At 36.7% G+C, this 13,653-nt stretch overlaps 2 protein-coding genes across 2 annotated transcripts in view; both read left to right on the plus strand.

Annotated features, from left to right (window-relative positions):
• The first annotated feature begins 1,768 nt into the window (after positions 1–1,768).
• On the plus strand, positions 1,769–10,219 carry LOC107091426 (galectin-3-like). The gene is made up of 6 exons (XM_015385348.1): positions 1,769–1,927; positions 2,295–2,312; positions 2,447–3,148; positions 4,134–4,222; positions 7,445–7,601; positions 9,844–10,219. The coding sequence occupies exons 2-6, from the start codon at positions 2,298–2,300 to the stop codon at positions 9,997–9,999; spliced, it is 1,119 nt and encodes a 372-aa protein (XP_015240834.1). The 5' UTR covers positions 1,769–1,927; positions 2,295–2,297; the 3' UTR covers positions 10,000–10,219.
• Positions 10,220–13,168: 2,949 nt separating this feature from the next.
• The window catches only part of synj2bp (synaptojanin 2 binding protein), a 9,646-nt gene continuing 9,161 nt past the window's right edge, over positions 13,169–13,653 (plus strand). Inside the window, exon 1 of the mRNA XM_015385339.1 lies at positions 13,169–13,195. The gene's annotated coding sequence lies outside the window, so the exon portion shown is untranslated. The remainder of the gene's footprint in view (positions 13,196–13,653) is intronic.

Genomic DNA, 13,653 nt, shown 5'->3' on the forward strand with positions numbered 1-13,653 from the left:
AATCTCCAAAGGTTTCCATTGTTTTGCTATTTCTTTTTTTTAATACTCAATTATATATCCACACTGACCTAAACTGAGTTCAAACTTTAAATGTTATTCTGGGTTTCTTTGTGACCTCCTGCATTATTCGCTGATGTGTTATAGGAGTTTTTTTGGTCAGAACAGTTTGGGTTTGGTTAATTTTATCTGTTTTAAAATAAATTTTGAACTATATTTTAAGAACAGTGTTAAGACACCAGTGGCAGAGGCGTAGCCAGAAAGTTTTTATAGGGGTGGCCAGGCAATAACCAATGTACACTGAGGGGTGGCTGAAGGTGGGTAGGCCCCAGAACCTCAGGGTCAAGCCTAATATGAGAATTACTCTACTTTCCTACAGCCTTTGCTAAGAAATAGATGCATGTATTTAAACATCTGTGCTTTCTAGATTAAAGGTATAGTGGAAACAATTCTTTCAGGTTTGAGTTCTGGGGCGAACAACTTTTCTATTGTCCTTACCTACTTTTATCCACAATCATTCTGCATAAAATTAATATTTACAAGTACAAATATCTAAATAAATTAATCATTTAATACGTTTTTATTAAAATAGTTATTCATCTATGATTTCACTAAAGACTCTTAGATGACTCACAGAGACTGATCGTTATCTCTTTACCCCTATAACACAAATTCTAGTTCTGAGAAGAGCATGAATTCTGTAATTATCATCTTTAATATTAGTATATTGATGTGTATAATTAACCACAAGAATAGTTCGAGGGTGTGGCACTGACCTGCCACTCTGATCGCTTAACAAATTAGGAAAATGTTGCCACGACATTGATTATTAAATCTGTTAAGCTAGCGATAGTTTGCATAGGAAAGCGCTGAAACGGAAGTGCGGCACACACAAACGGAAGTTGGACCCAGAGTTACTTCCGCGTTTCAAAATAAGGTGGATATTATCATAGATATCCATAATAAAGGATTTATTATGGATATCTATGGATATTATAGGGTAGAAAATGGTAGGGGTGGCCAATGATTGGCTAAGGGCATCTAGCCCCGCCCCTGATCAGTGAAAATTATATGCTTACAAAAAACGATTTCCCTTCATATCCACTGTGCTAAATGGAGAAATTCTAAACCTTCCTTTCACTGGTTTATTAATGACTTTAAAACCTATTTTTCTTCTCTTAAAAAGATTTTTAAAAATGACAAATATGCCAAAATATTGAGAATTGATTTCTCCAAACATCTGCTATTCTAAGCGCATTCACCTTTTTGTTTTTATTATTTCTATGGCTCTGTCTATGTTTTATTTAAATGTTTGCTAAGATAAATTCCCTGGTAGTTGTCTTACTTTTTTGTTTTTCTTTTATTAATTGCTCTTTATCTATTCATGTACACCTTTGCTATCCTCTCTGAGAGCATTTTTTTATGTAGATGTTTTTGACTAAATAAAAAAAAAAAAAAACGATTTCCCTGTTTTTATAGATTTTGATGCAAATATTTTTTATTTATTTAAGGAATTGTGTTATAAGGTTAAATAAAGTTTTAAATCTGTCTGTCAGTCTATTCCTTTTACTGTAAATTGTAACTAAAGAGTCGTTTTGAGGTTTTTGCTTAGGATGGTAAAACATTTTCGTCCATCTAATATTTACATATCTGGATTTGTTTAGAAAAAAAAAAGATTATGATTATTGCAAATATTAATAAAATAAAAAAAGGACAATTTTTGAAAGATGTTTCTGGGGGCGGATTTGGAGGTGTTTCCACCGGAAGTGGCTCCGCGAGCTCCTTTGCAGGAAGTGTAGTTTTTCCAAACACACCTACCGTTAGCTTCCACTGCTTAGCAGCGCCAGGCTAAAGGAGTTGGCTAACAGGGTTTCGGAGCTTCTAAAAACGTCACCAGCTGTCATTCAACAAGTGTCTTGCTTTTAAACAGGTATCGTATAACATCAGTTCTCTATTTTTCTTTCTTACCATAAATGTAGACCAAACAAACCTAAACTTAGCAGGGGTTAGCTAAACGGTTAGCCGAGAATATCAGTAGTTTTTCACATTGCTAAAACATCCCCACCGCCTCCACAGTGATTTAGAGGCTCTTCCTTGTTATAATATTGTTGTTTTTAATGTTTTACTGATGTTGAGTTATTTTCTGTCCGTCGCTGTGGACTTTATGATTCACCATTTCAGGGTGGAAACATTTACTCAGAGCTTTTTGGACCTGCCCACATATATTTACAGCTTGATAAAATGTGTTCGAAGTACTTCATACTAAATTAAGTCTCTTTTTCTATTTTTTTTTTTAGATCATGTCAGATTTCTCGGTGAGTTTATTGATTATTTGTATTTAATCCATGTTGAAATAGCTGGATTCCTTTTTTAGTTTGCTGTGGAAATAACTTGTTTTTGTTGTGGGTGGAGACTGTCATTTGTACTTTCTTTCTCTCTCTGTCTGTAGCTGTCTGATGCTTTAGGAGACGACACACCGAGCCAGGCTAAGAAAACAAGCACTAATCCAGCTGTTCCTGCCAGCAACTATCCCCCTGCTTCAAACCCAGGATGGCCCGGATCCGCCCCTGGGGCCCCCTCTCAGCCCTCAGCACCAGCTGACTTCAGCGGTGGCTTTTCTGGCCCAGGAGCTCCGGGGCCGTTCCAGTACCCCTCAGGTCCCGGAGCACCGGGGCAATACCCGGGGCAATACCCGGGGCCTCCCTCAGCACCTGGTGGCTTCCCTGCTGGCCCCGGAGTACCTGGACAATATCCTCCTGCTCCTGGAGCTCCGGGTCAGTTTCCCTCGGGTCCAGGGGCGCCTGGACAGTTCCCTGGGCAGTATCCATCTGAAGGAACTCCTGGACAGCTACCGGGAGGCCCGGCTCCTTACCCAGCAGGACCGTTCCCCTCTGGTCCTGGTGCTCCCGCTGGCCCTTATCCAAATGTGCCATTCCCTGGAGGCAATGGGCAGTACGGACCAGGAGGTCAAGGTGGATTCCCCCCTCCAGCCGGTCCAGGATCTTTCCCTTCATTCCCTGGTGGTGGTTTCCCCCCAATCCCACCTGGGTCATGGGGATCACCAGGGGGAGGTTTCCCCCCCGCTCCTGCTCCCTATGGTCCTGGCCCCATGGGTCCGTATGGGGGTCCTGCCGGTCCAGGAGGCACACTGGTGAGTACAAGCTCTTCCTCGACGTTATATCTTGCTTACTTGCTGGATTTTTTTTCCTTTCTTTTGTAAATCCTATCTGGTGTTTGAGGGAAAACCATCTGGGGGTCGGCTCCTAAAGGCTCGTTCATTTGAAAGTTATTTCTCTGCATCTGCTGGTGGGATCTGCCTAAGAGGTGCATTTGATTACATGTTTCCCATCTTGGTCTCTGCTTGGGTGCAATGCAAATATAAAGTCATAGTACTGTTTGTTTAGTGGAAGTCAACAGGAATGTATTTCTGTCTTTCAGCCCAGATATAATCCACCATATTAATGAAAGCAATGAACTCAACTTTTCAGTCGGACACGGACATCCCATCCAGCCTCATCTCGTGGTTTGATCGGTGCCAAAATGCATATAAACGACTGGTGTTCAGATGCAGTGTTAAATCTCCAGGATTTAATTCTTTAAGTGCAATATGATCTAATTTACTATTATTTACAGATGATGTTTACCTAATCAGTGCAACTTTAATCTATTGGTGTAATCTATCAGCACTTGTCAGATTCAGCTCTGGCTCGTCCCTTTCATGTATGATTTTAATAAAAACTTTGATTGATTGGTTCCATGTGGCTCAGGTTTTGGTTTGTGCAGATGTTGGATATTTACTGTGAAAAATGCCCCACATCTTACCGGTCAGTGTGACCTACTCCTTAGTGCTGAAACAAATGGAGAGAATGAGGTATTGCAGTGGGAATGTGAGGAGCGTCAATTTTAATTGTTTTGTGAATTTTAGCTTATTGCTTGGTTCGTTGAATTCAGCAAAATAGAAACCTGGAGCTCATCATCAGGATATTATCAGCTGGGTAAACGCCATTTCTCCTTTTGCATCCTTAAAAGAAACAATAATTAAAAAAAAAAAAGCATTGAAAGAATGTTTGAATATTTCTTCCTTAGTGGAGGAGAACAAATACTGTCATTATTTACACTGTAAACATTTCTTTCAGATGGTGCCTTATGATCTCCCCCTCCATGCTGGGATTATGCCGCGACTTTTAATCACAGTAATTGGAGAACCCGTCCCTGGTGCACAAAGGTACACATTTCCTAAAGCAATCCTTAGAGTCTGTTCAAAGTCACTTCAGGAAGGAAGCAAACACTTGAACAGCTCAACCTCCAATCCATCAAAGTAGCATAAAGTTGAAGCCTGTTACAGGAGTCTATCAGTGCTGCCACTCATTTATGAGTTAACAGTTGAATCATGCATCTGATAGTGTTCTGACCTCTTTAACTTCCTTACAAGTTCAGTCTACAGCAGCAAACTTAATTGTTAGTTCTTGACATTTGTTCTTGACATTGTGGCACAAAGTATTGCAAACTATGAAGTGGAAGGGAATAGACGGATCTTAAGGCTTGCAAATAAAGTTCGATAGAAGTTTCAATCAATTTCTGTTCCTTCCTGTTTTCTCCTACATTGCTAGATAAGATCCCGGTCACTAGTTGCCTTAAGGCCAATTTACGGTATGCTTCTGACGCATAGCCTCTGCATCCGTCAAATCTCTCTGTGGCGACCACGCCCCCCGCGCAGTGGTTCTGCAACCGTCCTCGCGCACCTAACAAAAATCCTGACAACGCGTCCGACGGTCGCAAACCCGCGCAGACCTGAAGTGGAACTGCACAGACAAAAAGCAGCTGTGATTGGTTCTTGGTACGCCTTTCCGGCTGTCTGTGTGGTCATCCTTCTTGATTCGGTGCCGGGCGCGCCATTTTTAAAAATCAAGGAACAATTACAATGGAAAACTATGACGAAAGGTTAATCAGTCTTTTTGCCAACTCCGTTAACAGAACCTGTTCCTCTTCGATGTCTAGCAACTCTAGATCAATCTCCGTGACATCTTGCAGATGCGCCATTGTTGTTTTGGAAGATAAACATTCCCGCCGGCGTCGCCAAAGGTTTCGTGACCACCTGCCAAAGTTCTCGTGAGTTCTCCAATAGCCTCCCCCCTGCGCTTTGGCGGGAAAGTGCTGAGCGTCCCTAGAAATTCCAGACCGACGGTGCAGAATCATACCAGCAAAACTGATTCGCGACCAGAACCAAGCAAAATTTGATGTGTGCGGCTGGAGAAGTATAATCTGCCCTTTAAGAAGCCAAGAGATGGAGCAAACATAAAAAAAAAAGTTCTTGTTTCATGAGACCAAGATTGAACTTTTTGGGTGATGTACAGAACAGCCATTTATTTTTTTCTCACTTAAGATTCCTCGTAAAAATGACCAATTTAAAATCTAGCTTTGTGTTGTGTTATCCCCTTCAGGAGGTGACCCTAATTTAAAATGCAATGAAATTCATGCAGTGAAACATGCATGTAAAGTGATTATGTTTCAGAGCAAAGAATGGAAATTCAACAAACTAAATGTTTTCAGCTAGTATCACACAGTTAGCAAGTTTATCAGTTGTGATTACACATAATAAAAAAAAGATGAATGGATGTCACTCTGAGCTATGGAAGCCTAAGGAGTGGATTATTGAAATAAATCCTGATTTTCCAAAAATAAAATCTTTATAAACCAAAACTTTTAGTCATTTTAATTGATTAAACGCGTTGACCTGGTGTACGATAGAAATCTAAACCTGCACATCAACCCAAACAGATGGCCGCTGGTAAACATGACAGTGGCTGTAGCATGCTGTGGGGGTCCTTTGGTTCTGTAGAACTTAGAAATCTGTTATAAATTTATGCTAAAATGGTTGAAGCTGGGGGAAAAAAGCAATGTTAATTGTAAACCTTTAAGTTAAATTTATGCTTATTGTTTTTGCGCATTTAAATTATGTCATTTTAGCCTCACGCACTCCGCATGGCGTCACCATGGCCAGAATTTCCCCACAGCACACCTGGGAAAACCAGTAACTACTTGAGAAAGCACCTAATGGGGGGAAACTTGGTGAACTAGCAACAGCTCCTACCGGCAAGAGTTTGCTAATTTAAACTTTACTTCGACATTTTGTGATTTAGATCATAAATATTGCTTTGACCACACTGGAAAAAAATCCAAATCTAGATCAGTCATTTTTTCTTAAAATAAGTGCATTTGTTCTTGATTGAGGAGGTAAAAGAGACGTTTTGCAAATGGAACAAGAAAATTTACACTTAAAATAAGAAAAGACAATTGCTTCGTCTTATTTCAAGTGCATGTTATCTGATTATCTTATTTTAAGAGTAAAAATACTCATTCCATTGCAAATCATCTGATTTACCTTTTCAAATTACGTGTTAATACACTTAATTTGTGAAATTTTTACTTATTATTAGATCGTTTATCCAGTGCAACAGATTGCAGATTTGATTTAGCTGTTTTGCGAAGTAGAAAGATTTGAAATAATGTTCCGAGTTTAAAAATCTGGTAAAGACGCACCCTAAAACACTTAAGGCAGCTTTTGCTCTGAAATGTGGCTCCTAATAAGTAACTTCTGTTTCCACTTCACAATCTCCCTCTTTTATTTGGGGCAGTCGTATTAAAACATTACGAGTCGTTGTTTTTTCACCAGCTTGTATATTTTACTAGTCCAGCATATTTGAAAATATATTTTGGAAAATAATTAATTGGAAGTAGACTTGGTTCCTTAAAGAATATTTGATAAACAAAAATGTAAGAGAAGTTTCTTTAAAGTTATTCATAAGTTTTATCATGTTTAAGTATTTTTGATAAAAAGATATAAATGGGATTTGGACCTAATGAAGAAAAGCTTATTCTTTCTTTTTTGGGATTGTAACTAAGCCAAAATTTTCTGGAGAGATATGTCAAGGTTTTTTTCATCAAAGAAATCTCAATATCACTTTATTTTGTGATTTACGGTAAATAACCTATTCACAGCTCCAAATATTTACAACAAAAACCAAATTTCTAGATTTTATTTTCCTCTATTAATATCTACATAAAATCCTTCAAATGTAGCTGAAATGCTAAAACTATTCAAATGATAAATGCCCTTAAAAAGTTGCAACCCTCGAGTACAGGTTGGATTTTGATGTAAAATAATTGCTCTATATTCTATAAAGCCCTTTGATGTTGTATCTGAGTGTAATTATTAAGGTTCTATGTTGTTCTTGTTTGTTCTCTGTTTGCAATAATAATAAAAAAAGAAATTAAAACCTGTGGCTGTAACCTGAAAAAGTTCGAGGAGATATTTTTTTTAGAATATATTGTTGAAAGAAATATTTTTATGGTTTAAAAAGTGTGTGTGTTTGGGGGAGTCTTTAGCTTTTTATTTCTTTTTTTATTTGTTGTTGATTTAATCTTATGTAATGTAATTTTTCCTCAGGTTCCAGGTTGAGCTAATTAAAGGTTCAGATATCGTCTTTCACTTCAACCCCCGCTTTACGGAGCAAACCGTTGTCCGAAACTCCAACCTTGGAGGCCACTGGGGCCCAGAGGAGCGTGAGGGGCCCTTCCCCTTTGTCCAGGGCTGCCGTTTTGAGGTCAGATGCTCTCTACCTGCATTTTAATTATACTCTTTATACATCCAACAAAAGGCGCTAATTTGTAAGACGTGCTGAAAAAACCAAATCACTGCAAAAGGTAGCAGTACAAATTTATTCCTCCACCTAAAAAGTAATCTGCTGCAAAATGAAGAATGTTGTAAACCGCATGTTCACGCTCCCCGCTCACCAATTAAAACGTTAAATAAATCAGCTGTGAAGCCGATGATGTCGGCATCGTTGGTTGAAAAAGCAATTAAATATGAGGGAAAAAGGAAGAGATGGAGGGAAATCACAGACGTTATTAAGATGCTCTAATACAGGGGTCACCAACACGGTGCCCGTGGGCACCAAGGGGCCCTCCAGGACCACATGGGGGCCCTCAGCGTCCTCTGAAAACAATATCTCACATTGAAATTTAATTTGACAATGTTGCTCTTCTTTTTTAATAGTTTATAGAGCATTTAGACAATAATACAGATTAAAAATTACATTATCTAGAAGAAAATGATAAATTAAAAGTTTATAGGCCAGCATTAGTAGCCCTTCTTATGGCTTAGTAGCCATGAAGTAGTTCTCAGCCTTAAAAAGGTTGGTGACCCCTGCTCTAATACCTGTGATGTGGCCTTGTTCAGACGGTTTTGCAGAACTTTTCTAAAGTTAGCAATGTTCTCAATTTTACAACTTTTTCTGCTTCTTCAAAATTTCCACCACGTAAAGATCAATGCAAATAGTTTCGAAATGCTCCGATAATGCTCATATTTTTTTAACAGTAGTTCGACTTTTTTTTTTTTTTTCTTGAGATCACTTTCTTTTATCATTCCGCTTTTTTTAATTATTCACAAAAGAGGGCTTGTTTATTTAGCATTTTATTTGCTTTGTTTCCTTTTTGGTTGCTAGAATCATGTTAAAGGTCTAATACTGACACCAAAAGACATAATGAGTGAGAATTATTAGTGAAAAGCTTTGAGCTGGTTAAAATAAAATGTTTTAAATTTGAAACCATAAGTTAGATTGAGTATATCACAGCAATTTTATGCACTCTATTGTTTTTTAAATTAATTTAAACATATCTTTATATATATTGATATAGCCAAAATATATGTTATTAGATTTTCTTCATATCTATGAAGGACCAACTCTGCCATATTTAAAAATAAATACAGAAATAAATAAATGCTCAATAAATGTATAAGCATACAATTAATTGCCAACAAAAAAGTGAGACATAAATGTATATAACTCTTAATTAGCTTCTTTATTTATTTGCCTTTGTAATATTTACCTTATTTATTTTTCTGTCCTTTATAATCTTCAACTTAATTTTTTAATTACTTATATTTTTAAGTATTTATTTATGTGCATGTTATAATATTTTTGTCTGTTTTATTCTTCCTTTGTATTTTTTTACCTTAGTTATTTCTTCGCTGCTGTTTATTTCTCTCTGCCTTTTTACATTTCTGTCTGCCCTTTTTACATTTCTCTATGCATTTCTATGTCATTATGCAAATGAGGAGGGGGTGTGTCCTAGAGAGTCAACTTCTGCTCATTGGTTGGCTTGGCGTTCCATCTTCTTAACTCACAGAGCTCAGAGTACTAAGTTAAATGTTCTCTTTTCTGTTGCTGTTGTTCAATAAAAGTACGTTTTAAGATCATTTGAGGCGAGAACCTTATACTTTTAAGCATCACCATATGGCCCATTCACAGATTTAATGCGCAATTTAAAAGAAAATGTGACGAACTTGAGAGGACCGTGGCAGCCAGCGGAGCTCCGAAGCTGACGGCAGCCAGGTCTATAGCCAGGCTATGATGGCGATTTTTTGTTGTGTTTGGCAAAGTCCATACTAAAGTTCTAATGACTTCAGACTCGACATCAGACTCTAACATGCACATAAATAAATACTTAAAAATATAAGTAATTAAAAAATAAAGTTGAAGATTATAAAGGACAGAAAAATAAATAAGGTAAATATTACAAAGGCAAATAAATAAAGAAGCTAATTAAGAGTTATGTACATTTATGTCTCCATTTTTTGTTGGCAATTAATTGTATGCTTATACATTTATTGAGCATTTATTTATTTCTGTATTTATTTTTAAATATGGCAGAGTTGGTCCTTCATACATATCACCCAGCCCTAGTTGGAATACCTTTTTTTAAAAATATATATATATATAAATTTGGGATGAAAATGCAGATTAAATGAAGTAACCCTTCATATTTCTCTTGCTGCTCTTTCAGTTGAAGATCCTAGTTGAAGAGGACATGTTCAAAGTGGCTGTGGACGGCACCCACCTGCTGGAATATGAGCACAGAGTGGGCGGTCTGGAAGAGGTGACCCTGCTGCGGGTCACTGGAGACGTCATCCTGTACAGCGCCGCCCCGAGCATGATCTGAACCGGAGCCCCAGGCTGTCCTGGAGATCCTCTTCAAATTATTAGCTGATGTATCGGACGGCCGCCTCCATGCATGATGGAGCTGCAAATACACCCTGCAAAGTGCAATCGTCCCTCACTTGGCACATTTATTGAAAAGAGTGACTCAGATTGAATTAAGTCGGCACTTGATCATATTTTATTTTCTAATTCTTATTTTTCTCACTAAAAAAATTCTAATTAAAAAATTAAGTTTTCAATTAAAATCATAAAATCCGTTAAACTTATTTTTTTTCCCTTTTCTTTTTAAGTATTCCTTTGTAGAAGAAAATTGAGTCAATTTAATGTGTCCCGTGTTCGGAATCAGTCATTAATTTAGGGCAAAATAAGATTGTAAGCAAAGCTGGAAGGAAGCAGCGTCTCATACATTTCATGTAATCTCTGCTGAGTAGCAGTGTTTTGTTTACATGTGTTTCATTTTTTTTTCCTTTTGTCATAACATGATCGAGCGTTTGTGCATGAAATTGTGATGCTGAAGGTTCACTTTTATTTTAAAGCTCAACCCCGACCCTCTGGAGTCACCTACGGTAGGCTAATCAAGGCGTTTCTTTGAAAGCTCAGTATTTATATACAGTGTTTGCTCCTGTTCTCCTCAGCTCAAGGCTTCAAGGGTTGTTGAAATGTTTGCAAGTTTAGAGATTACGGTAAATGTGGCACTACTTAAAGAATAAAAATAGATACGAGATGGCTTTCTCTGACTTTGTGCCAAAGAGGACTGGTGCATATTTTGAATTTCTAAATAAAAAGCATCAAACTTTAAACTTCTGCGCCGTCAGTTTTTAACTTTTAATTTGCTGATCTTGGAGAATTGTTAAATATATATATATATATATTTTTTTTTTCTGTTTGTTTTTTTAAGCAGTGTCCTGTCTGGCAATGTGGCAGGAAGAATTACTGTCTTGATGCCAAAAGGGGCCCAACAGATTTTACTTTCACAAGTGGAGCAGTACGACTATCGCCATAGTGTTCTGCTTCATTTATGCATATAAATTGCTTTATTATAATGCATGCAGGTAGTTTTACAGATTATATGGACACTGCAATGTAAGTAGAACAGGAAAAGAAAAGCAAAAAAAAGGAGAAAAGATGAAAGAAAGAGGAGATAAAAGGGAGATAACAATAAAACGTCATCACCTGCAAAGAGACGTAAAAAGAGCAGCACAACCAATGGATATAGTATAAGAGATACAATAAATTAACACCTTGATACTACAGCTGAATCATATATATATATATATATATACATATATATATATATTTTTTTCTAATAAACCACTTTTGAAACTAGAATGAAAGTCAAAAAGCCTTTATTGTCATCATATTCTGCAACGGATACAATGAGATTTTTGGGACTTCTATATCAGCTACCGTAAAATAAATAAAATAGAAAATGAAAAATAAAAAAATATAAATATATTAAAAGGAAAAGGAAATGTAAACAGTACTGGCACAGATTGTGGGGGGGGGGGAATAGTGTAAAACAGGTGTAAAGTGACCGACAGTGCAGGTCGGAGTTGAGGGCGGCAATGGCTTGGGGGAAGAAACTGTTCTTGAGTCTGTTTGTCCCGATCCTCATTTGCCTGTAGCGCCTTCCAGAGGGCAACAGGTCAAACAGGGTGGAGCCAGGGTGGGAGCTGTCCTTGGAGATGGCCCTGGCTCTGCTGAGGCACCGGGTGGAGTAAATGTCTGTCAGGGAGGGGAGAGGGCGACCAATAATCCTCTGCGCCGCCTTTATCTTTATCAGAAACTACCTGTCCATCAAATCTCGACTCATGAAAGCTCTTTTTTTTATTCCCATGTTTACAAAATTGGGATCTAATCTGCGGCATATGCACATAATCAAGTGTCTTCCAGCTTCAAAAAATGTTTAATGGTGTGTAACACTGCATAGCTACAGCAGGTGAATGATAGACATTTAAAGCAGCATTGGCCAATGAGCAAAGTAGTTTTTATTATTCATCCTGATGCTGTACTTCATCATTTCTGGAGGTAAATGAATGAGTGAAAACCAGAGTCTTGATTGAGGATGTGCTTTCCTCATACTATCATATCCAACAGTTGGTGAAATATCTAAACTAAAGATTCTTTGTCAGGGCAAAGAATATCTGCTTCTGTTTATCTGCTCAGCTTTGGAGATCCAGGGTCTGTGATGCATTTCAATCAAGATCAATGAGGTTTCTAATGTTTTCCAGTGAGTTTTGAGAAGAATTTAAACTTTCTAAATAATAGATGAGAATTTTATGAGTGTATAGTATTTTCTGTGCTGTAATGTTTTTCCTAGACATAAAAATATATGTAAATAAAATTTAAAATCTAAATAGCTTATCCCAGATGTATAAACACTAAGAAAAAACATTTTTATTAGTGTCAAATTCTGCTATACGTTATGCCATAATGTTTAACTTCTTCTGCATGTGAGAGAATTATTATGGAGGACCTTTTTCACTTCTGATGCTCAAAGAAATGATCCAATCCTCTGTTTGTTTCAACATGAAATCTCATTAAAAAAAGGAAATGCTTTCATATCAGCAAAATATGGTTTCCTTTTTGTCCCACCGATGGTTTTTGCATGATTTCCCCCCAATTGATTAATTTACACAAATCAGAGGTTCAAGGTTGAGTTTTTTTTTTTGTTAAATGTTAGGTGCAAGGTATGTTTATATGAAATCTTTTTACGCATCTTGCCAATCTGTCTGGATGGGAATTAAAAAGGCAAATTTCTCACAAAATTATGAAATACTTTTTTGCATTTTTTCCCCCCAAGAGCTCAAAATACTTACCAGTATCACAATGATAGATAGGGATTAACACTAGCCATATAAGTAAAAAAACAAACAAAAAAATAAAACTGGGAAAAAAATTATTTAGTCTGGTAGCAAAGGTTAGTTTAGTATTAAATAAAAAAAAAAGAATAAAATAAAACAATTCAAAATATTGTTAATAATAAAAAGTAATTATATTAGATAAAAAATAGAGGATGTGTGACTATTATATTTTGAATATAAAGTAAAGTAGGTAAATATATTGGTTAGAATACTGTTATTTAAAAAATATATATTAATTCAAAGGTCAGCCTTGCGGTTCCTGGTATTGCCATCAGGGGGCAGCACATAAACAACCTGACTGCAGCCAAAGAGGTAAAATCGAAACTCTTCCATGAGTCCAGCTTCACAGAAGAATGAATGGCATTAAAAGAGAATTCGAATATCCTATATTAAAAGTAGATAATATAAGTATAGTTAAAGACGATGATAAAGTAGAAATATTGGCAAGAACATTCAGTAAAATCCACAGTTCTGACAATATTAGTGAGGAGGGTAGAAAAGGAAGAGAAAATACAAAACTCAAATATAAAGATGTGTTGCAGAATGAAGAAGAAGCAAATAATTTGTTAAATGTTGAATTCACAAAAGCTGAATTGAACTCTACATTTACAAAACTTAAAAATACAGCACCAGGGAAAGATAAAATATGGTATAGAATGATAAGTCAGCTCAGTGAAAAATCTAAAGGGATAATATTGGAATTTTATAATAAAATTTGGGAGGAGGGGAAATTACCAATGGAATGGAAAGAATCAATTATAGTACCAATAGCAAAACCAGGGAAAGATAAA

The sequence above is a fragment of the Cyprinodon variegatus genome, unplaced genomic scaffold (genome assembly GCF_000732505.1).
Source record: "Cyprinodon variegatus isolate N-32 unplaced genomic scaffold, C_variegatus-1.0 Scaffold336, whole genome shotgun sequence".
Taxonomy (NCBI): domain Eukaryota; kingdom Metazoa; phylum Chordata; class Actinopteri; order Cyprinodontiformes; family Cyprinodontidae; genus Cyprinodon; species Cyprinodon variegatus.

Coding starts and splice junctions, on each gene's coding strand:
- LOC107091426 (XM_015385348.1), top strand. Junction 4,223..7,444: donor CCCGTCCCTGGTGCACAAAG/GTACACATTTCC, acceptor ATTTTTCCTCAG/GTTCCAGGTTGAGCTAATTA. Junction 7,602..9,843: donor TCCAGGGCTGCCGTTTTGAG/GTCAGATGCTCT, acceptor CTGCTCTTTCAG/TTGAAGATCCTAGTTGAAGA.